Here is a 27,286-nt window from a genome sequence, read left to right on the forward strand (position 1 = left end):
TGGGAATGCTGAAAATACGTACTCCATTCCATCTGAGTGTGCAGTAATATGATCCCTCACTGTATCGATCAGCACTGTGGATGATGATGTGGGCAGTGTTGTTGTAGATCAGCGTTGTGTTAGCAGTAGGTTCTCTGTCCCTTTCCCAGTCCAGTGTAGCTGAATCTGGACGGTGTGATACTTCACAGCTCATGACCACATCAGAACCTTCATTTACTGTGTCCATGTGAAATGGTTTCACTGCAGGAGCAAAGAGCAATTGATTTATAGAATACTGTCAACATTTTCCTCAAATCATTGCGTGGCCTACATCTCAAAACCAGTCATCAAATTTAAAGCAATATACAGTCCTCCAGCTCTGTGTTGGGAATTCTATGGAGAGATGGAACTTTGGTTTTTGTAGTGTGTATTGCTCAAAAAATAGACTAATCTGATCTATTTCCTCATAATATATCACATATCATATCACTGTGTCACAACATGAGAAACACGAGGCACTTTACTTGTCCAATTAAGCTGTTCCTGGTACATTGACCTATTATTCACACCGTAAAATGACCAGTGTTAATTTAACTCTACCAGAGTGCATATGAGTTCAATAGGAACCATATGTACTCTGTAAAAGTTCATTTAACACATTATATATGAATGACTTTACATAATATTTCAATCTAATTTCAGATTCAACCTTTAAAAAGTAAAAAAGAAAGATATACCTCAACTTTGTTTTACATTTGTCTTATATTATTTAGAAAATATATGTCTTCTTATTTGTAATGTCATCATTTCCAAACTACATGAAATAGTGCATTTACCTTCTACAGCGAACACTTCAGCCACAGCCAAGTTCACTTCCTCTGGTTTAGTTTGACTAAAAGTAAAAACTCCTGCATCTTTCCAATTTGCTCGCAGATAAATGTCGTACTTCCTTTGTTTTAAAATAGACTCCTTCTTCATATTCCATGAATATGTTCCATTGGACCGTATAGTTATTATCCGAGTGTTTGTGTAGCTTCCATCATGTGACGTCCACTTCCAGATGAATTCTGTCCCGTTGGTCTCAGCAGGGGCTTGTAGAGAGACCCTCTGTATCTCCCCAGAATGAAAGTATTTGTACTGTACCAACACTGCAGTAAGAGAATAATATACCAAATACAGAGATCCAACCGAGCACAAGACATGATAATATTGCATTTAAATATAGAGGCAAATTACAGTTAGTGCATTAAAGGTAAACAACAGATGATTTAACCCAGGTTAGTCTGGAGGATTAAACAGATCTATAAATAGACTTAAAATGTAATAGCTGTAATGAATATTTGAGCTATATTTTACGCTAGAATGGAAAAGTATTGCATGTACCGATTATAGTCATGCTTTTAGTCCCAAGATCTGCATCATTACTTTATTCTGTCCTAATGTGGTTGCAGCATGTAGCAAAGATATTCTTTTTCTTTTCAACATCATGCAGTTGCCTCCTAGTGGAAGGAAGAACTGTTTGCTCTGCTTTTTATCAGAAATGAACATTCTTAGATTCTGATAATGTTTGTGTTTTATGAATTTTACCACTGAAGGGCATGCATCATTATGGATAGTGTTTGGAGTGGCTGTAAATCTGTCTTAATGATAAAGTTACGATACTATGTCTTGAATTTGCATATATTACAGCATGTATACTGCTTTAATCACAATATCAATGACGCTATCATTAATAATTTAATAATATAATTTCCTATTTGAAAGTCTGTGTAACTGCTTGGTACTGGAATATAAAGTAATTTCACTGATAAAGTTAATATGCTGAAACTTTGAAACTTTTGCTACCTCTTGAACTTTAATCTAAAAACAAACATACAAAAAAGAAAGAAGAGTCTGGATCATTTAATATAGTAGTATCAGTAGTATTTATGTGATAGTCCTTATAAATAAGATATAATTAAGACTGTTTTTATTTAAATGTGTGCATTTTTATATTATAGGGTTTCTCAATGTGCTCCTACAGTATGAGACTATATTATAGTGACTTCCTCTTGAATTTTAAACTGAAAACAAAAAAAAAAAACAAAAGAAGAGAGTCTGAATCTATTCATATACAGTAGTAGTAGCAGTCTCTGTGACATGTCTTTTTCCATGTTCTGCTATGTGACTGTAACATGCTTTACTCTTCCATAGTATAATAAATTGACAATTTATTGAATGTGATACTGTTTTATTCTTGTACATTTGGGTGCATATTTATGAGGATTATATATGAATCAATTAATAAATTAATGAATATAAGATTGAGGCAGAAAGAGGGACTCACCTTCAGCTGAAAGTCTGTGACATTATCCTGATATCCACAACAGGGTCCACAACAGTACCATTGCCATGGCTGATGCTCTATTCAGCCCTTCATACTGGTGCCTAGCCATTTTACACAGGTATACTTTACAGGAAATGGCCAAAATAAGAGGAAGTACCTCATCTGACACATTGCCTGACAAGCTGGGTGCAAGGAAGCAAAACCAGACTGAAATGCATTGAGTCTGTGAGCAAATAAACGCTTAAGAGCTTAGACAGAAAGCTAAATAGCCACCATCACTGCTATGTCCTTAGATGTCACAACTGTCTGAGCTGGGAAAACACTGTAATAAGCACAGACATGTGTCTTATTAACCTCCACTCCTCCACCTCCACACACTACCTTTGTAAAGATAAACTCTTTGAAGGGTAGGTTTTTTGGAATGTTTCTTCAATGTTCTGAGTCAGTGTTCTAGGACTCCATTGCTTTTGATTTCCAGCAGCGATTGGTACATCAGCATTAGAATGTTCAGTTGCAAACATAATCATATATTGGGAGCCTCCACCTTAAATGCTTTTACAGAAATCTAATATTAGCTCAACCCGATCTCTGGAAAAGGGGAACACTGTAGTTTCAGGAAGGAAAAGCACTTTTAGCAACTCACAGTTCTAGCCACGCTGCCACTAGCCTTTATGATGCCAGGTGGGGTTGGGTTGCTGCTGTCCACCAGGGGGCAGCACCAGCCCCACACACAGGTATGGACACAGCTGTGCTGTATTGTAGTCACTACATCTGTGGCCTATTACCTGATCATTGGGCCTAATAAAAGGCCTGGTGCTCAGGCCTAAAGGAGAGAGCTTAGGGGGAGTGACGTGATGGGCTGCTGTGGGTACAAGTCGTTGTTTCTGAGTTTTGTTATTACTTTGCCTGAGAAATGTTTGGTTGACAGATTGGCCTTTTTTCCTTGTTTGGTGGAGGATCCTGTTGGGTTGGCTTTTTATTGCCAACAAAAAGCAGAAAGCCAAACGTCTGTTCGCCATGTGATCAGTGGCCACTCCCAGCCCTGCATCACACCACACAAACATGCCCATCACATCACTCCTTTGCCAGTACACTTAGATCATGGCTAAAGGACAACCAACTGACAAGAAACAACGCATGTATGGTGTTTAGATCAATACCCCGGATACAAGTTTTCCTGATTGTCTAGTTCTTTTATTTTTTTCATCATGATTTGACTTTCATGTAGCAGGCTACATGTAGCAGGCTACCATGTGATGTATTTTGTTGTGTTTGCATGCAGCATGATACAGTCTTTTGTCTGCTTTTCTGTGTGTGGCAGTCACCATTGCCATGGCTGATGCCCTGCACAGCCCTTCTTACTGCTGTCCAGCCTTTTAACATGGTATACTTCACAGGAAATGGCTCAAAAAACAGGAAGTGCCAACTGTTCTATCAAAGCTATTTTGGAGGAGAAGTGTGATTACTGTAGTAACTGTAGGCCAAGGGCTGGGGGAAGTGGTTCATTTGGCCTGCAGTCACAGCTGTAGGCAACCAGGTAATCAGGACTCACTTTTATCTGCTCTGCCTGCAGTGACACTGGGGCTGAGGGACAGAGAAATCTCACACGGTTTGGCCCAGAAGACGCTGTATGTGCTGTCGGTGGCTGGTTGGGTAGCTGGTCTGGCAGCATGTTGTCTTTAGTTATTAATAAACCAAGGTGCTTAGTACTTTGAAAAAGTGTTGGTTCATCCTTCAGCTGAACACTGAATGTGTCACAGCTGTATTCTGGAACATTCCGCACAAACTTGCTGGACTTGCTGGCAGTGTCTTGTGGCATATAACACTTTTACTTCAGGCTATAGAATGCACCGTCTTTGTTCTGGCTTGGTATTTTAATATTACAGGGAGAAAAGTGTTTATCTATAAATTGCATTGGTAGAAAAATTGTTTGTTTAGTATAGACCTAAATATTGTTTTAATTAGCATCCAGTTGGATTGTGGCATGAAATGAAGATTAAAGAGATGTATTGAAGGTAGGGAAAGTACAGTGTTAACCCTTTGCAATGCTCTTCAGGTACAGAATCACTAACAGTGTCTTATTGATTTTGGGCAGCTGCATCCGATCACATCTCACTATTGGGTTCAGATGTTCCCAAATAAAGACATTTCTTCCATTCAGCACTTTTAAATCATTGTATTTTTGAAGTTGCTGGTGGTCCTCTAACATGTTATTGTTCAGTCACAGTTTTAATGTAAAACATTGGAAAATCCAGGATCCCAAAGAAATGTGATTTTGAAAACTATCCTTGCCTCTCACATAGAAGGCTGTATATTATTGTTTTGTTATTAGTTATTATAAATTGTGTAATGCTATTTCAATGCCAATGCAAGTTTTCACCCCAGCAGGATGATTTGCTATGATGTGTTATTAATGTTTGGATATTGACATTTGCTGTGCAATTCACAAAATAAAGTGTAATTGATAGAAATCGACATGATGGAATTTTCAGCACAATGTGCTAATTTTCCTTGTCATGTAAAGAAAAACAAATAGAAAATAAATCAACAAATCAACACATTTTTATTTTGACAGTGATATTTGTATGCTGAGCTATTTATAACTAAGATAAAATTAACTCACAAAAGCATCATGAATAAATTAGCGATAAACAACTAGGTATTGTGCACATCCCAAGCATAATAATTATTAAAGAATGCAATAGCATTTGAACCGAAAACACTATAAAATAACCTTTTAAAACAAACATTTTCTGTCATTTTTCAAGAACTGGAGATGTAAGTAATATACAGCAATTAAAGTGTTAATCCTTTAAATGATGGAGTTTTTGTGGCAACATCATTTCACTGGGTTTGGATTCTGTAATTGCTCTTTTATAGGCTAAATGCTGTTGGGTGCAACAGTCCTGCCAAGTGTTCACATGTGATGACACACGCAAAGGAACTTGAACTTGACCAAAACTCCAAAAAGCACCATTCAAATTAGGTTTGATATGTGGGTCAATATTACGGTGTGTCTCTATCGTTCTCCAAAGTACACTACCGCTGGATTAATCTTTTAAGAAAAATATGCACGCAACGTGCTCCTAGAAGTATCTTCAGCTAGATTTGAACTATGGTATTTGGAGCGTGAATACAAACATTTTTGACCACCAGTCACCACAGATTTAGCTAAATCCAGCAAAATGGAATACTTAACAATAAAGATCTGTGAGATCCGTGTGAAGAAGTAAAAAAAAAAGTTTTAGAAAATTAACAACATAATCAGAGAATCCTTGAGTGGGAAGACAGAAAAGGATGTTTTGATCACTCATAAATACTTTCTGCGTTGGTATAGCAACACACATCAATCAGGAGAGATGACAGTTCTGATGGTTCCTGTTGATCAGCCAGTCAGCTGTAGGCTGAAGCCCTTTTGTTAATGATAGGTGAAATGGGAGTTGGTTGTGTCTGTTATATATTTGACCAGCACTAATAATGGTTCTTTAAAATGAAAATATTTTGCATTTTACAATATGCTCTTTATGTTTTATTAAAATTGAAAAACGTTCCTATCTGTTCTCTTCCTTTTTGAAGGCTAAATTCTGCACAGCTTAAAGACGTATTTATACACATCAATGGGAGCTGTACATATGAGGGAAGCTCTCCATTGCATTGGTCCTCTAGGGCTTTGCTGATATGATCACTCCTCAGGCTGTGCTGACTCTTGGTTGTCAAGCTCACCTGCAACAATGGAAACGGGAAACTGTTCAGTCTTTATCAGACGCTGTTCTTGGGGAAACATGGTAGTGACAACTTTCGCTCAAATCAAAGCAAGGGTTACAGTGTGTGGGTGCTTTGACTCATTGTAGCTTTGATTGCTGTTCCATTCCAGACCTGCCCTAATTAAGGACTGCAGATGTGCGTGCCTCTGCCACTCTTGTCATAATTCGGCATAAAGCCTTAAAGATGTGCACTACAGTGTGTTTTCTCACCAAATGCTTACTAAGTATTATCGTTCAGGACCAAGGCTGAACAATCCACATTTAAGTAAAAGCACACTGGAAGTTCTACTGCTGAAACCTGTTCACTCAGACATACTCAGAAACTGTCATTTACAGTTGGTGGCTTTGTGAGTAATCGTTAGTGCTGTATTTTCCTGGATTAGATTTTATTCAGATATTTTTTTATTGGATGATTAATGATGCTTATTTACCTTTTTATCTTCCAACATGTCTAACAGCATTCTAACATATTCTAACATTTATGCTATTTAGCTGACATGCAACCACCATCTGTTGATTTTTGTAAAATTAAGAAGAAAGAGGGTGGAGAATTATTTCTTGTCATAAGATACTTTGAACAGTTGGTTTCAGTACCAGGGTCCCCTGTCTTCATTCAAAACTGAAAAATGTTGAGCACTTGGCTATTGTGTCCCAGTGCTAGTGTGCTTACTTGCTGGGCGTCTCCTGCAGTACCACATAAGAACCTTTAGCATTCCCAGGGTGGCCAGCACTACAATCACCACCCTGACCACTGTCTCAGTGCTCCATCCTGTGTGAGAGAGAACATATGGTTACTGAGTCTGATGTAGCCTGTTGTCAGATTCAATGTGTCTGATGTAGCCTGTTCTCAGATTCAATGTGTCTGATGTAGTCTGCTCTCAGATTCAATGTGTCTGATGTAGTCTGCTCTCAGATTCAATGTGTCTGGTGTAATCCGTTTTCAGATTTAATTCAGATTCTGTTCTCATATTGAAACTTCAGTATGATAAGATCTTAAGACATCTATGTCTTTTGTTGAGTTAATTTAAGCCTTAAAGGGATAGTTCACATTTTTTACGTGTACTCAATTTCGGAGGGCTTGAGCCCGATTTATTACATAATTTGCGGTGAAAAACTCAATGGATCTGGGTCTAAAATATGTGAACTAGCCCTTTAAGTGAGCTCACATAGGTGTGGTTGGAGGCATATGCATAGTTTTGGGAAGAGACAGAGAGACATGTCACCCACAATGGTTTTTTATGAATTGTTTGTTAGACTGGCTTGTATGCAGGTGAGACTTTAAATTTGACTGTAGAACCTAGGTGGTTTAGTGTCTTCCCCTCAGTTGTAATGGATCCTGTGCCTGTGGTTGGAGCATAGTACCTGGCTTTGGCTCCCCAGGTTCAGTGATGGGTGTTGGCAGTGTGAGGGGGACCTGTGCTCTGAGCATGCTCCCTGTGAACACTGCACAGGCCCAGTGCAGCTGGTCTCTGCTCAGAATGGGCAGGGTGAGACTGAGCATTTTCTCTGGGTGCATCTCACTCAGGACCTCCTGTTTTATGAGCGCGCCCCTGCCCCCCTTCATCCGGAGCCAGGCCAGGGTCACAGAGCCGATCACCTGTGATATCTCACAGTTCAGCACAACTGATTTATTCCTGGACAGACCACCAGGGGGCACTGCTGAGACTGAGAGCGCACATGTACATGGATTTTTTATTTATTTATTATTATTTTTTTTTCAGAAAAATATTTTTTGTTCAGATAACATCCATTATTCGTCATTGAGTTTCTGTGAGGTGCACTACCTTAATGACTTGGGCTCAACACTTCTGTTGATTACTGTTAACCCATGGCTGTAATCTAATTACATTGCATGGCACAGCATATTGTAAAAAAGGCTACTTTAATAAGCATAATGTGTAAGAATGCTGTTATTTATTCAGTTCTGTAAACTGTGTAAGCATACGCTAAACCTGAAGTGCAGACTTGCCCTGAACAGTTACCAGAGTGACTGTGGCCATCAGGGAGTGTTCAGAGGAACAGAAGTACCTTCCACTGTCTCCAAACTTCACCGGTGAGATTCTCAGAGGAAAATTAGGCCCATCAAAGCCCTCAGATGAGATTCTCTCTTTATCGACCTCCATGGAAATCGAAGCATTCTCATATTTATCAGCTGAGGCCACACGGATTGCATTTGTCCCAGACGATGGCTCCCGTTGCCAATATGCTGTTCTGTATGAGGCTGGAGAACGGCAGATTAGCATCACCTCACTGCTGTTCAAACTCCCTCTGTACAGAGTGTGTGTGCCACGTGTACCTGAGGAATAAAGCTGTGGTTAGAATGACTGTCTGTACAATCAGCACATATGCTACTGCTACAGGTAGTGAGCAACATGTAAAAGTAAATGAACTCACACAGAGTTGGTGGAAGAGAAAAACTCAGGCCTCATTACAGAATAGCCTAAAATAAATACCCCACCTCCCTCCATGAAAGCTATTATAGGCAGCCTGGCCGATCTGTTTCTATACAGGGCATGCTGGTATATTACTTGTCTAATTAACCCTTTAAGGTATGAGATCATACATTTTCTGATTATACAAAGAATTAATCTTTACTGTGATCGAAACATACATGGGCTATGAGTATATATTATAGTTTTTCTTATTTAATTTTATTATATTTTCTAAATGTACATGAGCATCAAAAGTAACTGTCATTTGTATTTAATGGGTGAGTGAGCCATGCCTACAGTATGGTAGCCTCTACTTTACATTTTATCCCTGATTTAATCTATTGTTTCATTTTTTGTGCATTATCGTTGTCTCAGATGGAAACATGCATGTACTGTTTGAAGGAATTTCAGGATTAAAATGTTAAAATACTTAATATGTCATTTTTAAACAAGTGTTGTGACTTCATCATAGCTAGTTTTTTTCTTTATTTTTTTTGTCCACCAAACATGGGGCTGAGTATATCCAATTCCCACCCTTATTCTGAATACCCCATTGCTACCCAGCCACTCAATCCCTGACACGTGGTATATCCAGCCTGCTTGTTTTCACTCCACAGCCCACATTCAGCTTGCATGTAGTTGACTCGAAGGAACATGTCTCGTATGCGGCTTTGGCATGCAGTCCACAAACACTTGCCCCAACAGTGGGGGGCGCTAGAGAACAATGAAACACAGACCCCTAACTGACTGAACCTTCTGCACTGGCACGGTCCAGATTCGATCCGTGACCTTGGGGGTCATCCACAAACCACAGAGTGTTGCTGTAGCTGAATGAATCACCCAGCAGCCCTTCAGTAGCTAGGCAACCCTACAGGTGTCTGTTCTGGTCCATGGTTACCAGTATGGGTAAGCAGCCAGGACTGTTGAACCAAATTCTATTTTGTCCTCTGGGTTGCCAAGTGACCAAATCCGGCAGCCCAGCCCAATTTTTTTGTAGTCCAAAGGCTTCATTTATAGAACAAACTTATGATCAATTTTGATCTTAAGTATGACTTACGCAGAAAACCACGTATAAGTAGTTATTTATAAGACCTTACTCTGACGTGGAAATGATCTTATCTCTACGCAAAGTCTAGACTTGATGTAAGTGATTTTCCTGCTGGTTATGCAGGGGTATTGCAGTTTGGGACGCATACGCGTCCAAGCCTGTGGTGAACTTTGCATTAGCTTTATGAACAATCTGATAGGAATTATCAATTAAAGGTGTGAGGGATTAATTGGCAGACGCAAAGTGTTTTAAATTAAAAACAGGATGCAATGTTCTATAAATAGTGTCAAATTAGAAAAAAGTGACCATGGCTGTTCTTGTGTTATTGGAAGACATTGGAAACCGTGCTTTTAGACAGGAGAGAGTTTTCAGAGACCGGAACGGCTTTTTTGCGCATGATGATCTTCCAAATAATTTGCTCTTCTCTTTTGGTCCATGGTTATTTCTGACTAAACCCTTATTTGTGCTAGCATTATATAAGGGGAAATTGCTGATTGTAAGGCATGTTCAGGTGCCGTCAATTTTAAGTTCATTTGAGATTTATAGATCACAGGTGCGTAAGTTACAAATGGGCTTCTTAGAACCTGCGTAAGCAAGGTTATTTATGCTCAGTATCTTTTATGAATCGAACGTAAGCACACCATCGGAAAATTATCTTAATACTAAGTATAAATCTAAGAACATTATTATAAATGAGGCCCTTGGTATATAGTGGAGTATACTTGTGTATATCTGTACCATTTGTACAGACCAAAACCATTTGCAAATATGGAATATGGAGATATTACTTGGGTTTATCTTTAATCGTAATGAAAGAAGTGCTTCACAGTTATAAATTCACTTATGAAAAACGGTTAAAGCTCAGGATGCTTTTGCAAATGCTACAGTGAAAACCGTATCCATAGTAACATACCCTTGTTGACTTCAAATGTACTGGGAATGCTGAAAATAAGTGCTCCATTCCATCTGAGTGTGCAGTAATATGATCCCTCACTGTATTGGTCAGCACTGTGGATGATGATGTGGGCAGTGTTGTTGTAGAACAGCGTTGTGTTAGCAGTAGGTTCTTTGTCCCTTTCCCAGTCCAGTGTAGCTGAATCTGGACGGTGTGATGCTTCACAGCTCCTGATCACATCACAACCTTCATTTTCTCTGGACCAGTGCAATGGTTCCACTGCAGGAGCAAAGAGCAATTGATTCAGAGAAGCTTGTGAACCTTTTTATCAAATCATTGTGTGGCCTACATCTAAAAAACCAGCCATCAAATTTAAAGCACTATACACTCCTCCAGTTTTCTGCTGTGAATTCTATGGAGAGGTGGAAGAAAAAATATAACCATAAAGTGAAAATTTTCACCTTGGTTTTGTTGTGCTATGTACTCTAAATAAATTGACAATGCTGATCTATATCACCTCAGATTTAATAAGGCACTGTGTCCAAACATGAGGACTATGAGCCACTACTTTCCCCTATGATCCAACCTACCTTTTCCTCATACATTGGTTTATTAATCACACAGTAAAATGTCCAATGTTAATTAAACTGTGACAGAGTAAACGTGTTCAGTGGCTACCGTGTTAAATGTGTACGAGTTAATTTAACACTTAACATTTTGCTGGGCAGCTTTACAATGTGTATGAATTTAATTTAATTTCAGATTTTTTGAATGTCAAATACAAGATATAACTTGAACTTTGTGTTATATTTCTTACACATAGTGTGAGAGAGATACTGTATAATCTCATTAATAATATAATTTATAAAATGCATCAAAGCCCAAATTTACCTTTTATAGCGAACACTTCAAACTGGGCCACTTCTACTTTCTTTGGTTTAGTTTGAATAAAAGTAAAAACTCCTGCATTTTGTAACTCTGGTCTGAGAATAATGTCATATGTTCCTTCTTTTGAAATAGACATGTTCGCCTTCAAATTCCATGAATACGTTCCATCGGACTGTATAGTTATTATCCGAGTGTTTGTGTAGCTTCCATCATGTGACGTCCACTCCCAGATGAATTCTGTCCCGTTGGTCTTAGCAGGGGCTGGTAGAGTGACCCCCCGTATCTGCTCAGATAGGAAGTATTTGTACTGCACCAACACTGCAGTAAGAGAAGAACATACCAAATACAGAGATCCAACTGAGCACAAGACATGATAATATTGCATTTAAATATGGAGGCAAAGTACAGTTAGTTCATTAAAGTTAATCCCAGATTTATAACCTGAGATAAAAATATAATCCCCACACCTATAATGAATATTTGAGGTATATTTTAGCCTAGGATGGAAAAGTATTGCTTGTACCGGCTATAGTCATGGTTTTAGACCCAAAATCATTATCATTACCTTTTTTGTCCTCAATGTGGTTGTGGTACATTGCAAAGATATTTTCTTTCTTTTCAACATCCTGTAGTAGCCTACTAGTGGAGAGCTAGCAAAGCGAACCTTAACTGCTTACAGTACTCCATATCATAAATGAACATTTTTAGCTTCTTATAATGCTTTTTTATTATGAATTTTACCATTGAAAGACATGGACCGTTGTGGATAGTGTATGGATTGATTGTAAATCTCTCTTAATGATAAAGTGACTATGCAAAAAAATGTCTTGAATTTGCATATTTTACAGCATGAATAATGCTTTAATAACAATATTAATCACACTGTCATGAATGGTTATTATATAATTTCATATTTGAAAAGTCTGTGTAGCTGCTTAGCATCGAATATAAAGCCATTTCACTGATAAAAGTAATATGCTGTCACTTTGAACCTTTTGCTTCCTCTTGAATTTTAAACAGAAAACAAGCAAACAAAGAAAAAGCCTGGATCAGTTTATATAGTAGTAGCAGCCTCTGTGACACTTTTTGTTATAAATAAGACATTTAAAAGTAAGACATTTTTTCCATGTTCTGCTATGTGACTGTATTATATTTTACCCTTCTATAGTGACGATATAGAAATTGATGATTTGTCCATTTAAATTTGGTTCTATTATTATACATTTGGCTGCATTGTCATGAACTTTATATATGAATAAATAAATAAATTAATGAATATATGATTAAGACAGAAAGAGGGACTCACCCTTGGCTGAAAGAATGTGACAGTATCCTGATATCCACAACAGGGTCCACCACAATACCATTGCCATGGCTGATGCCGTATGCAGCCCTTCTTATTGGTGTCTAACCTTTATACAAGGTATAGTTGACAGGAAATGGCTGAACAAAGAGGAAGTACATCATCTGACTCATTGTCAAGTGGGTGTAAGCAAGCAAAACCAAACTGAAATGCTTTGAGTTTGTGTGTAAATAAATCCTTAAGACCCTGGACAGGAAAGCCAAATAGACACCACCACTGCAATGTCCTAAGAAGTCACAACTAGCTAAAACACTGTAATAAGCGCAGGCATGTGTCTTGTTTATAAAATTCTAAATGGCCAGGCCCACCTCCACACACTACCATTGTAAAGATAAACCCTTTGTAGGGTTTGGAATGTTTCTTCGATGTTCTGAGTCAGTGTTCTAGAACTCCATTGCTTTTGATTTCCAGCAGCGATTGTTACGTCAGCATTAGAATGTTCAGTTGCAAACATTCTAATTACATGGAGCCTCCACCTTAATGGCTTTTACCGAAATCTAATATTAGTTCAACCAGATATGTGTAAAAGTGGGAACTGTATAGTTCCAGGGAGGAAAAGCACTTTTAGCAACTCACAGTTCTAGCCATGCTGCCACTAGCCATTATGATGCCAGGTGGGGAGTTGGGTTGCTGCTGTCCACCAGGGGGCAGCACCGGCCCCACACACAGGTATGTACACAGCTGTGCTGCATCTGTGGCCTATTACCTGATCATTGGGCCTAATAAAAGGCTTGGCGCTCAGGCCTAAAGGAGAGAGCTTAGGGGGAGTGATGTGATGGGCTGCTGTGGGTACAAGTCTTTGTTTCTGAGTTTTGTTATTACTTTGCCTGAGAAACATTTGGTTGCCAGATTGGCCATTTTTACGATTTGGTGGAGAATTCTGCTGTGTTGGCTTTTTATTGGCAACAAACAGCAGAAAGCCAAACGTCTGTTCGCCATGTGATCAGTGGCCACTCCCAGCCCTGCATCACACCACACAAACATGCCCATCACATCACTCCTTTGCCAGTACACTTAGATCATGGCTAAAGGACAACCAACTGACAACAAACAACACGTGTGGTATTTAGACCAATACCCCGCATACAAGTTTTCCTGATTGTCTAGTTCTTTTATTTATTTCATCATGACTTTCATGTTGATTGCAACATGTAGCAGGCTACCATGTGCTGTATATTGCTATGTTTGCATGCAGCATGCTACAGTCTTTTGTTTGCTTTTCTGTGTGTGGCAGTCACCATTGCCATGGCTGATGCCCTGCACAGCCCTTCTTACTGATATCCTTTTAACATGGTATACTTCACAGGAAATGGCTCGAAAAACAGGAAACGCCAACTGTTCTAAGCTATTTTGGAGGAGAGGTGTGGTTACTGTGGTAACTGCAGGCAGAGGGCTGGGGGAGTGGTTCATTCGGCCCAGAAAACACTGCATGTGCTGCCGGTGTCACAGTCACTAACTGTGTTTTATTTTGGGTTCTTATAATAATTAATAATGCAGTTCTTTTTCACAGCTGTTTTATTACTAAAAATAAAAAGTATACTTCTTAACAACAGTTAAAAGCACACTGAAGAGCACACCGCCATATCCAGACACTACTACCCTGTACATAAATATGTTGCTTATTTCTTGAACAATATCACTCCCTGCTGTTCATACATCAATTAGTCAACAAATCGGAGTACACAAGAAAAAGAAAAAATAAAACTGCAAAAAACAGTACAGAAACAACTTATTAATGTATATATTTTCCAGAATACAGCTGTGTTGTTCACAGTCAAAATCTAAATATTATCAGAGGCATGTAAAAGCTTCCTTTAGCAAAACAGAATGCAACAGTGGCATATTCACATAGTAACAGATCTTGGTAAGATCTGCAGATTGTCTTTTTTCATCTCTAATTGATGTTGTCATGGTTCTGTTTCTGTCTCTGTTTTTCCTTGTTGGGCCACCAGATGGCGGCACTTCTGTTTTGTGTCCTGCTCATTCCCCTGTTATTTGTATTATTGCTTTCAATTATTTTATTATTGTTCCTGATTGTGTCTCATTGCTCCCACTGGTGTATTGTTATCCCCTCCTTTTCTGGTTTGATTGTTCTTTGAGTTCACCTGTGTCTTGTTACCCCTGTCTATTTAAGTTCTTTGTCCCCTTGACTCAGGTGCTGATTCCTTGTGTTTGTTTCTGACTTTATGTACCTGCCCGCTTTGTCCTGCTTCCGTTTTGTGTGTGTGCGCTTCTACCCGTGTACTCTGCCTGCCTGTGTTCTGCCCTGCTTTTGTTTTGAGTTCCTCTTGTTTTCTGTTCTTAGAGATTTTGGAGTTTGTGTTTTTACCCATAGTGGCCTTTTCTGTTCCCTGTTTGTGTTTACCTTTTTTGTAGTAAAGTCTTTATTTTCTTTTACCTCTTGAGTTTCGTGTGTTTCACTCTGTGCCTGGGTCCAACCCCCCTGAAAACGTGACACAGTTGCACTGTACAGACTTCAAATGTCAACTTTAAATGTGGGCTTTTTGTTTCATTTATCCATTTGAATCATTGAAATGTTATCCATATTACATTTTGCAGACACTTGCATAGATCACTTTATCATTTTCTTCTTGTTCCTGCAGAAATATGACATATCAGAATCTTAAATATGATCTTAGAACAATGAAATTCAAACTTTTCAAATAATGTGGACCATCCATACACAAAATGTAACCATTTTTTATTGGTTGTATGAATATGATACGCAGTGCCTGCATTATGATATGCAGATGAACAGAAAATCCTTATGGTTATTCTCCTGAGTATCTCAGGGAACGTACTTACAGAATGAGACTGGGGGTTCAACTGCCTCCGTTGTTGTCTGTGAGGGTCTGCAACACCAAACAGCAGTGAAAAGATCAAACAGTAATTATTGGGACTCAATTAGTTGCTTGTTTTAAGTATAAAACAAAAACCAGCAGAACTTGTGACTAACCAGCACCACATTTGTGAACCCCCAGTACTGAATATTGCTTTTGCTAGTTAGATGGGCAACACAGGCTTATCTGTTTCAGGATTCCATTAGACCGTCTGCTTGTAATGATTTAATTATCTCAATCATTTATTTGCTCTGAAAGTTTAGTGAAGCTAGGAGCTGCAGCTGCAGATTGAACAAATTATATCTTTAGTTGGAGCATTTCCGCAGTGGAGTGAACAGCATTGGTGAAAACAGTGGTTTCGAAAATTTGACCAGAATAATTGGTTGGAATAAAAGCCATCACCAGCGCTCCAGGAAAGAGGTTTTGCACCCCTTTCATAAGGTAATGTGTGCCCAAACTTAAGATGTTACTCCCATTGTATTCACTGGAGAAATCTCATAAACTGGCAAGAGTAATATACCCATTTTATTAGGATAACAATAAGTATAACAAACTTACCCAAACTGGGAGTGGTCAAGGAAAATATTAAGTATTGGAGCTCCTCACTGTCATTCTCCTCTTTAGGGGTATCTGGGTTTCCTATTTGCAGGAAAATGTATAAAACATATTCATGAAAATACACATATATGAATGTATGAAATGTATAATACAGATATATGTGGCCCCCAGTTGAGCCTGTGACTCCAGGACCCCGTTCGTGCTTGTACAGTGTCTGAACTGCAGAGGTTGAAAGTCCAGGGGACAGAAAGAAAAAGCTCTGTCATATTTCTTCCCCCCTTGAACTTTACCAGCTTATTAGTTTTACCTCCTGGTTGAAAGATGTGCTAATTAGCAAATCAACTTGATTGCAACAAAATACTGGGGAGGATTTTTGCTTTCTGAACCTAGATTTTTCCACCTCTGCTTCACAGTAAAAGTGTGAGTCTTCTTTTTGGTGCATACCACCCTCTTGTGGACATTGTAGCAAACAAACCTCTGGTTTAGAAATTATACGTCTCATGACCAAGTGACCTATTTTTACTGAATCCTTTCCCCCACAGTCCCACTTCCTCCCTTTACTCTAATTGTTTAAAGAAGCCAAAACGGGTTTTGAAACGGGTTTTAATGTTGGTGTGTGTGTGCATGAGGCCTCGAATACTTCCATTTTTAAACTACAACCGCGAGTGAGTATGAGGTTTAATTGATGCAGCCACAACCTCAAACCCACCCTCTAACCCTGACAGGAAAACGCCGGTTATGTGCTGTCAGTACAATCTCATATCCATCATATTTTACACACGGTTTTTCTTCCGCAGGGTGCGGTCTAAGACTAATAACATCTTGTCTCTCTATAACAACAGAGGTGTGGTGGTGTCTGAAGAGGCGGAGGTCCGGGAGGTTGCCCGGGAGTTCTACGGGGGCCTCTATAGTGAGAGGCCCTCCGATGGGGCTCTCATGGACACCTTCCTGGGCTGCCTTGACAGACGTCTGGGTGACGAGCGGATGGACTCGGAGTTGAGCACCGAGGAGCTCACCCGGGCCGTGCTCTCCCTCAACCAACATAAAGCTCCGGGTCCTGACGGAATCCCAGCCGAGTTCTACCAAACTTACTGGGATCTCCTGAAGGAGGACGTGGCTGAAGTTTTCAGAGCGGCGTACAGGGAGGGGCGGTTGGGGGCCTCACTGAGACAGAGCTTAGTAGCTCTTGTCCCAAAGAAGGGGGACCTGAAGGACCTCCGCAACTGGTGGCCGATCATCCTCCTCTCAGTCGACTATAAGATCATGGCGAAGGCGCTGATGAGGAGGTTCCAAGGCCTGATTACATCGGTGATCGGACCGGACCAGACCTGCAGCGTGCAGGGGAGGTCCATTAACGACAACCTGCTCCTCGTGAGGGATTTAATCATCCACTCCGGGGAGCGGCGGTCCCCCTTGTGCCTTCTCAGCCTCGATCAGGAGAAGGCATTTGACCGGGTGAGTCATGTGTGCCTGGAGAGAGTGCTAGAGAGAATGAACATCCCTGGCCCCCTCCGGCGTTGGACGAAGATCTGCCTGACTGGCATAACGGGCAGAGTGGTTGTCAACAAGCAGCCCTCTGTCCCGTTTGCCATCAGGTCTGGCGTCAGGCAGGGGTGCCCTCTAGCATCTCTCCTGTACGTCATCTACCTGGAACCGTTTCTCCAGGCCATCAGGGCCAGCCCCGGAGTGGCGGGTTACCCGCTGCCGGGGGCTAGGGGAGAGCGGCTAAAGGTGATGGCGTACATGGACGACATCACCATCGTCGCCACAGATAGTCGCTCCATCGCTTGTGCCACCAAGGTGTTGGACGACTTCTGTGCGGCCACTGGCGCCCTGGTCAACAGGGACAAGAGCGAACTGTTTCTGTCTCCCTATTATAGTGAGCCCCTAACCGTTTCCTTCCCTGTACGCAGAAATACCATCAAGCTCTTGGGGGTGACCTTCCAGGCTGACGGCGGAGGGCAAACGAGCTGGGAGGGAGCCCTACGCCACGTCCAAAATAAAACCCGGAGCTGGAGTGCGCGGCCCCTGACCATGGCGGGTAAGATCCTCGTCCTGAAGGCAATTGTCCTACCCATTCTTCTCTATGTGGGGAGGGTGTTTCCCCCAGACAAGGCCACCAGCAAACAAATTGTTAGGTTGGCCTTTCACTTTGTCTGGGGGAGTAATATGGAGAAATTAAGTAGAGTCACCCTCCTCAAAGAGGAGAGGAATGGGGGGCGGGGGGTCCCGGACATAGTCACCATTCTCATGGTGCAAGGTCTGGCCGCCCTGGTCCAGAACGTCGGGAAGGAGGGAAAGGCCTCTGGTGCCTTTGCCAGGTACTATGCCACCCCCTTCCTGCGGACAATGGGCCTGGGTGTGCTGGACCTTACTACACCATACAGCTGGGACCCCCCCTATGTCTATCAGGCCCTGAGGGACTTTGCTCTCAGGACGGGATTGCCCAGGGCTGGCCTGACCTCGTGGAGCTATAAAATCATCATGGCTCATTTAAGATCTAAAGAGACCGCCACGCTCCCGAGGTCAGGGCCGGCCTGGGACCCGCAAGTCATCTGGGCAAATGTGACACACAAGTGTCTTACCAACAAACAAAAATACATTGCCTGGATGACAGCTCACGGGTGTCTCCCCACAAGAGTTTTTATGTACCGCAGGCACTTAGCCCTCACTGAGCGCTGCCCCCACGGTTGCATTGACTCAGAACACAATTACCATCTGTTCTGGGAGTGTACCGTGGCTAGGCGGGTCTGGGGCCTTGTTGTTTCCTCTGTCTCCCAAAACAGGTTGCTGCCGATGTCCTCCCTGACGGCTGAGAGCGTCCTCTACGGTCCCCGAGGGGGACTCAAGACCACGGAGCTCCAGCGTCAGTGGGGGATCGTCAATACCATCAAGCAGGTCCTGTGGGAGACGAGGAACATCAAGGTCTACCAAAAAACAACTGTGGACCTGGTCACTCTCCGGAGGAGGACTCAAAACCTCCTCCAGGACGGCGTTTTGGTGGACTTTAGAAAAACAAGGACCTGGCGAGAGAGAAATGGGGGGTGGACCACTGGAAAGAACTCATCATATAGTCCACCCCCCCAGGAGGGGCACTTGCTCTGCACACCACCCCGAGCGCACGTACCTTTTATATGTTATTTATTGTATATCTTAAAAACAATTATTGTCCTTGTGAGTGTTATTATTGATATATGTATCCTTGTTTTGCAAATTGTTTTCTCTATGTTATCCTGTTGAGTGTTATTATGTTTCGTAATTTTGTAAATGTCTATGTTTAAATGTGCTTTGGTTCTTGTTTTGATTTTTTTTAAAAAGGAAAAAAGTAATGTTTTAAAAATGTAAAATGTTAATTTAAACCATTAAAGATACATCATATTTTACAAATGATTTTGGCCAGAATTAAATCTGCATTTTTATCAGACCTGGGTCAATTAACGGATCTGATTAACATGGTCCGGGATGTGGAAGTCCAGGCATACCTGCAACTCAGCCTCCTTTTAAGAGATGGCAAAGGTGCAACCCCTGGTATGCACTTTTGTTTTGATAAGAAAAACACATAATGAGGTATTGCTCAGTTGTGCATCTTTTGAAGTACAAGAGGTGCAGTCTGATGCACCAAAATGGTCCCAATTCCAGTTGTTCAGTGTAATTAATTTCCCACACACATTTGGCACATGGAACGCACGGGGCCGGTTTCACTAACACAGATTAAGCTTATTACTGGGCTAAGTGGAGTTTTGAATTTAGTCTAGGATGCAAGCCCATAATGCAAGCTTTCCCGTGAATTAGTTCACCGGTTCATGCACCGTATCAATAGTTCAGTTAAGCCAGTTGGTAGCTCTGCAACTTTCTGTAGCTTACTATAGATTGCACCAGCTGCACTGGAATCACCATTCTCATCCACTGCTAATGTAGATAGGAGTGTAAGAGACAGAAATATTTAAGGAAACCTTTTAAAATAACTTTATATGGTTTACCATATAAGGAGCACTGAGCCATGTTACATTTTTGATCACTCAGGCAAATTTATGAAGTATGATTCAATCTTTACTATGATCATGCCATACGTGGCCTATAAGTACATTCTGTACTGTAATCTATTGGTTAAGGAACAAGCTTTGTAACCGAAAGGTAGCAGGTTTGATTCCCAGGTAGGACACTGCTACTGTACCCTTGAGCAAGGAACTGTATAGCTCCAGCATACTATATATCCAGCTGTAAAAATGGGTGCTATGTTTTTAAAATGCAAAAAGCAGTGTAAGTCAGTGTGTATAAGAGCATATGATAAATGCCTGTAATGTAGTGTATTCCCTATATACATTACTGCACTGCCTCATGCTATGTGTGAATAGTCTTGTTTCCTACACTACCTTGACCCTGCTGCAGATCTGTGACATTACTGTAGACTGCATCAGCTGCACCTTTCCCTTCAGCTGGTGATGAGGAGGAACCTGAGAGGGAAAAAACATGTAAGCAAACTGTAAATGATCTCTCTGGGAACTGATTGGACATATTTGGTTGATCTTGTGTATGGCATTGGTTTGTTTCCAATTATATCAAAAGAAAAAATGAAAAACATAATTTAAAAACAATGCATTTAATAACACTATACTATCAGAGCAGAGTTCAAAGAAATGTTGTAGTGTGAATGCTCTAGAAAGCTCTGTCAGAGCGGTGAACCAGGAACAGAGAGAAGAGCCCTTACCTGCTGCTGTTTTCAGACGCCGAAACAACAGACCGCCTAACAGCAACAGCACTCCAACACACACGGCTAGCACTGCCTCACTGCTGTTCAAACTTCCTCTGTACAGAGTGCGTTGTGTTTCATATGTACCTGGGAAATAAAGCTGTGGTTAGCATGAGTGTCTGTACACATATTGGTGCTGTAGCTGAATGAGCCAACCAGCAGCCCTTCCAGGGATGTTGAACCAAATTAAATTTTATTCCTCTGGGTTGCCAACTAACCAAATCTGGCAGTGCAGCCAAATTTTTGGTAGTCCAGGTCTATCCTGGAGTTTACATGTGTATATCTGTACCATTTGTACAGACCAAAATAACAACCTGCCTACTTTGTGTCTGTTCACAGTACAATCAACTGAAGGTCAACAGAAAAATATAATAATTTCAGTCAGATTATTTTTTGTGAGTATAACCAGGTCCAGGAAAATTAACCTTTAGCACCTTGACTTTGGTAGTCTGATACACAAATTGTAGTTTAAAAAAAAGTATTAAACCTTTGGCAGCCCTTATTGTTATACTGTGGTAAACTGCGAATAGTGTTTCTGACAAGTTTTTAAAAAAATATGGAAACCCAAGATTTCCTACTTAATATGCAATCCTGCATCTATTATACTGGAGTCTTAAGATAATTAGGGAGACATTACTTGCTTTATCTTAATGAATGATGTATGTTTCACAGTCATAAATTTGCTCATGAAAATAGGTTGAAACTCAGGATGATTTTGTAAATGCTCCAGTGAAGACCGTATCCATAGTAACATACCTTCATAGACTTGAAGTGTCCTGGGAATGCTGAAAATATGTACTCCATTCCATCTGAGTGTGCAGTAATATGATCCCTCACTGTATTGGTCAGCACTGTGGATGATGATGTGGGCAGTGTTGTTGTAGAACAGCGTTGTGTTAGCAGTAGGTTCTCTGTCCCTTTCCCAGTCCAGTGTAGCTGAATCTGGACGGTGTGATACTTCACAGCTCATGACCACATCAGAACCTTCATTTACTGTGTCCATGTGAAATGGTTTCACTGCAGGAGCAAAGAGCAATTGATTTAGAGAATACTGTCAACATTTTCCTCAAATCATTGCGTGGCCTACATCTCAAAACCAGTCATCAAATTTAAAGCAATATACAGTCCTCCAGCTCTGTGTTGGGAATTCTATGGAGAAATGGAACTTTGGTTTTTGTAGTGTGTATTGCTCAAAAAATAGACTAATCTGATCTATTTCCTCATAATATATCACATATCATATCACTGTGTCACAACATGAGAAACACGAGGCACTTTACTTGTCCAATTAAGCTGTTCCTGGTACATTGACCTATTATTCACACAGTAAAATGACCAGTGTTAATTTAACTCTACCAGAGTGCATATGAGTTCAATAGGAACCATATGTACTCTGTAAAAGTTCATTTAACACATTATATATGAATGACTTTACATGATATTTCAATCTAATTTCAGATTCAACCTTTTAAAAAGTAAAAAAGAAAGATATACCTCAACTTTGTTTTACATTTGTCTTATATTATTTAGAAAATATATGTCTACTTATTTGTAATGTCATCATTTCCAAACTACATGAAATAGTGCATTTACCTTCTACAGCGAACACTTCAGCCACGGCCAAGTTCACTTCCTCTGGTTTAGTTTGACTAAAAGTAAAAACTCCTGCATCTTTCCAATTTGCTCGCAGATAAATGTCGTACTTCCTTTGTTTTAAAATAGACTCCTTCTTCAAATTCCATGAATACGTTCCATCAGACTGTATAGTTATTATCCGAGCGTTTGTGTAGCTTCCATCATGTGACGTCCACTCCCAGATGAATTCTGTCCCGTTGGTCTCAGCAGGGGCTTGTAGAGAGACCCTCTGTATCTCCCCAGAATGAAAGTATTTGTACTGTACCAACACTGCATTAAGAGAATAATATACCAAATACAGAGATCCAACCGAGCACAAGACATGATAATACTGCATTTAAATATAGAGGCAAATTACAGTTAGTGCATTAAAGGTAAACAACAGATGATTAAACCCAGGTTAGTCTGGAGGATTAAACAGATCTATAAATAGACTTAAAATGTAATAGCTGTAATGAATATTTGAGCTATATTTTACGCTAGAATGGAAAAGTATTGCATGTACCGATTATAGTCATGCTTTTAGTCCCAAGATCTGCATCATTACTTTATTCTGTCCTAATGTGGTTGCAGCATGTAGCAAAGATATTCTTTTTCTTTTCAACATCATGTAGTTGCCTCCTAGTGGAAGGAAGAACTGTTTGCTCTACTTTTAATCAGAAATGAACATTCTTAGATTCTGATAATGTTTGTGTTTTATGAATTTTACTACTGAAAGACATGGATCATTATGGATAGTGTTTGGAGTGGCTGTAAATCTGTCTTAATGATAAAGTTAGGATACTGTGTCTTGAATTTGCATATATTACAGCATGTATACTGCTTTAATAACAATATCAATGACGCTATCATTAATAATTTAATAATATAATTTCCTATTTGAAAGTCTGTGTAACTGCTTGGTACCGGAATATAAAGTAATTTCACTGATAAAGTTAATATGCTGAAACTTTGAAACTTTTGCTACCTCTTGAACTTTAATCTAAAAACAAACATACAAAAAAGAAAGAAGAGTCTGGATCATTTAATATAGTAGTATCAGTAGTATTTATGTGATAGTCCTTATAAATAAGATATAATTAAGACTGTTTTTATTCAAATGTGTGCATTTTTATATTATAGGGCAGTGGTGTCAAACTCGTTGCCATGGAGGGCCGTGTGTATGCAGGTTTTCATTCCAACCAATTAATGCTGCCTTAATTGAGTCCAATTACTCATTCAGCCATATGCGTTTAACTGCATTGAAGCACAGAATATAAGAAAATTTTTATTTAGACAATGCGGGTCACCATAGACGTCGGGTCACCATTGTGCACAAACCTGCATCCCTAATTCAGCAAATAATTTAACTAATTATATAATCAAGATCTGAGGCTGGAATGAAAACCTGCATACACACGGCCCTCCATGGCAACGAGTTTGACACCACTGTTATAGGGTTTCTCAATGTGCTCCTACAGTATGAGACTATATTATAGTTACTTCCTCTTGAATTTTAAACTGAAAACAAAAAAAAAAAAACAAAAGAAGAGAGTCTGAATCTATTCATATAAAGTAGTAGTAGCGGTCTCTGTGACATGTCTTTTTCCATGTTCTGCTATGTGACTGTAACATGCTTTACTCTTCCATAGTACAATAAATTGACAATTTATCGAATGTGATACTGTTTTATTCTTGTACATTTGGGTGCATATTTATGAGGATTATATATGAATCAATTAATAAATTAATTAATATAAGATTGAGGCAGAAAGAGGGACTCACCTTCAGCTGAAAGTCTGTGACAATATCCTGATATCCACAACAGGGTCCACAACAGTACCATTGCCATGGCTGATGCTCTATTCAGCCCTTCATACTGGTGCCTAGCCATTTTACACAGGTATACTTTACAGGAAATGGCCAAAATAAGAGGAAGTACCTCATCTGACACATTGCCTGACAAGCTGGGTGCAAGGAAGCAAAACCAGACTGAAATGCATTGAGTCTGTGAGCAAATAAACGCTTAAGAGCTTAGACAGAAAGCTAAATAGCCACCATCACTGCTATGTCCTTAGATGTCACAACTGTCTGAGCTGGGAAAACACTGTAATAAGCACAGACATGTGTCTTATTAACCTCCACTCCTCCACCTCCACACACTACCTTTGTAAAGATAAACCCTTTGAAGGGTAGGTTTTTTGGAATGTTTCTTCAATGTTCTGAGTCAGTGTTCTAGGGCTCCATTGCTTTTGATTTCCAGCAGCGATTGGTACATCAGCATTAGAATGTTCAGTTGCAAACATAATCATATATTGGGAGCCTCCACCTTAAATGCTTTTACAGAAATCTAATATTAGCTCAACCCGATCTCTGGAAAAGGGGAACACTGTAGTTTCAGGAAGGAAAAGCACTTTTAGCAACTCACAGTTCTAGCCACGCTGCCACTAGCCTTTATGATGCCAGGTGGGGAGTTGGGTTGCTGCTGTCCACCAGGGGGCAGCACCAGCCCCACACACAGGTATGGACACAGCTGTGCTGTATTGTAGTCACTACATCTGTGGCCTATTACCTGATCATTGGGCCTAATAAAAGGCCTGGTGCTCAGGCCTAAAGGAGAGAGCTTAGGGGGGCTGCTGTGGGTACAAGTCGTTGTTTCTGAGTTTTGTTATTACTTTGCCTGAGAAATGTTTGGTTGCCAGGTGGGCCTTTTTCCTTGTTTGGTGGAGGATCCTGTTGGGTTGGCTTTTTATTGCCAACAAAAAGCAGAAAGCCAAACGTCTGTTCGCCATGTGATCAGTGGCCACTCCCAGCCCTGCATCACACCACACAAATTTGCCCATCACATCACTCCTTTGCCAGTGCACTTAGATCATGGCTAAAGGACAACCAACTGACAAGAAACAACGCATGTATGGTGTTTAGATCAATACCCCGGATACAAGTTTTCCTGATTGTCTAGTTCATTTATTTTTTTCATTATGATTTGACTTTCATGTTGATTGCTACATGTAGCAGGCTACCATTTGATGTATTTTGTTGTGTTTGCATGCAGCATGATACAGTCTTTTGTCTGCTTTTCTGTGTGTGGCAGTCACCATTGCCATGGCTGATGCCCTGCACAGCCCTTCTTACTGCTGCCCAGCCTTTTAACATGGTATACTTCACAGGAAATGGCTCAAAAAACAGGAAGGGCCCACTGTTCTATCCAAACTATTTTGGAGGAGAGGTGTGATTACTGTGGTAACTGTAGGCCAAGGGCTGGGGGAAATGGTTAATTTGGCCTGCAGTCACAGCTGTAGGCAACCAGGTAATCAGGACTCACTTTTATCTGCTCTGCCTGCAGTGACACTGGGGCTGAGGGACAGAGAAATCTCACACGGTTTGGCCCAGAAGACGCTGTATGTGCTGTCGGTGGCTGGTTGGGTAGCTGTTGTCTTTAGTTATTAATAAACCGAGGTGCTTAGTACTTTGAAAAAGTGTTGGTTCATCCTTCAGCTGAACACTGAATGTGTCACAGCTGTATTCTGGAACATTCCGCACAAACTTGCTGGACTTGCTGGTAGTGTCTTGTGGCATATAACACTTTTACTTCAGGCTATAGAATGCACCGTCTTTGTTCTGGCTTGGTATTTTAATATTACAGGGAGAAAAGTGTTTATCTATAAATTGCATTGGTAGAAAAATTGTTTGTTTAGTATAGACCTAAATATTGTTTTAATTAGCATCCAGTTGGATTGTGGCATGAAATGAAGATTAAAAAGATGTATTGAATGTAGGGAATGTGCAGTGTTAACCCTTTGCAATGCTCTTCAGGTACAGAATCACTAACACTGACTTATTGATTTTGGGCAGCTGCATCCGATCACATCTCACTATTGGGTTCAGATGTTCCTAAATAAAGACATTTCTTCCATTCAGCACTTTTAAATCATTGTATTTTTGAAGTTGCTGGTGGTCCTCTAACATGTTATTGTTCAGTCACTGTTTTAATGTAAAACATTGGAAAACCCAGGATCCCAAAGAAATGTGATTTTGAAAACTATCCTTGCCTCTCACATAGAAGGCTGTATATTATTGTTTTGTTATTAGTTATTATAAATTGTGTAATTCTATTTCAATGCCAATGCAAGTTTTCACCCCAGCAGGATGATTTTCTATGATGTGTTATTAATGTTTGGATATTGACATTTGCTGTGCAATTCACAAAATAAAGTGTAATTGACAGAAATCGACATGATGGAATTTTCAGCACAATGTGCTAATTTTCCTTGTCATGTAAAGAAAAACAAATAGAAAATAAATCAACAAATCAACACATTTTTATTTTGACAGTGATATTTGTATGCTGAGCTATTTATAACTAAGATAAAATTAACTCACAAAAGCATCATGAATAAATTAGCGATAAACAACTAGGCATTGTGCACATCCCAAGCATAATAAGTATTAAAGAATGCAATAGCATTTGAACCGAAAACACTATAAAATAACCTTTTAAAACAAACATTTTCTGTCATTTTTCAAGAACTGGAGATGTAAGTAATATACAGCAATTAAAGTGTTAATCCTTTAAATGATGGAGTTTTTGTGGCAACATCATTTCACTGGGTTTGGATTCTGTAATTGCTCTTTTATAGGCTAAATGCTGTTGGGTGCAACAGTCCTGCCAAGTGTTCACATGTGATGACACACGCAAAGGAACTTGAACTTGAATAAAACTCCAAAAAGCATCATTCAAATTAGGTTTGATATGTGGGTCAATATTACGGTGTGTCTCTATCGTTCTCCAAAGTACATTACCGCTGGATTAATCTTTTAAGAAAAAT

At 40.0% G+C, this 27,286-nt stretch overlaps 1 protein-coding gene and 2 long non-coding RNA genes across 3 annotated transcripts in view; all 3 read right to left on the reverse strand.

Moving 5' to 3' along the window:
- LOC118216581 overlaps window positions 1-27,286 on the reverse strand; it is a 50,804-nt gene that overhangs the window by 15,825 nt on the left and 7,693 nt on the right. The window contains exons 7-9 of the mRNA XM_035397892.1: window positions 22,437-22,748; window positions 21,600-21,860; window positions 20,878-20,930 (exon numbers count right to left, since the gene is read on the reverse strand). Of these exons, the coding sequence (XP_035253783.1) occupies window positions 20,878-20,930; window positions 21,600-21,860; window positions 22,437-22,748 (626 nt within the window). The remainder of the gene's footprint in view (window positions 1-20,877; window positions 20,931-21,599; window positions 21,861-22,436; window positions 22,749-27,286) is intronic.
- On the reverse strand, window positions 69-2,878 carry LOC118216584. The gene is made up of 3 exons (XR_004763038.1): window positions 2,306-2,878; window positions 816-1,127; window positions 69-240 (listed from the first exon to the last, which is right to left on the reverse strand). It is a non-coding gene; the product is annotated as an uncharacterized LOC118216584 (long non-coding RNA).
- LOC118216583 lies at window positions 4,846-7,423 on the reverse strand. Its single transcript, XR_004763037.1, has 2 exons — window positions 6,740-7,423; window positions 4,846-6,028 (listed from the first exon to the last, which is right to left on the reverse strand). It is a non-coding gene; the product is annotated as an uncharacterized LOC118216583 (long non-coding RNA).

Source organism: Anguilla anguilla, chromosome 17 (assembly GCF_013347855.1).
Source record: "Anguilla anguilla isolate fAngAng1 chromosome 17, fAngAng1.pri, whole genome shotgun sequence".
Lineage (NCBI taxonomy): Eukaryota > Metazoa > Chordata > Actinopteri > Anguilliformes > Anguillidae > Anguilla > Anguilla anguilla.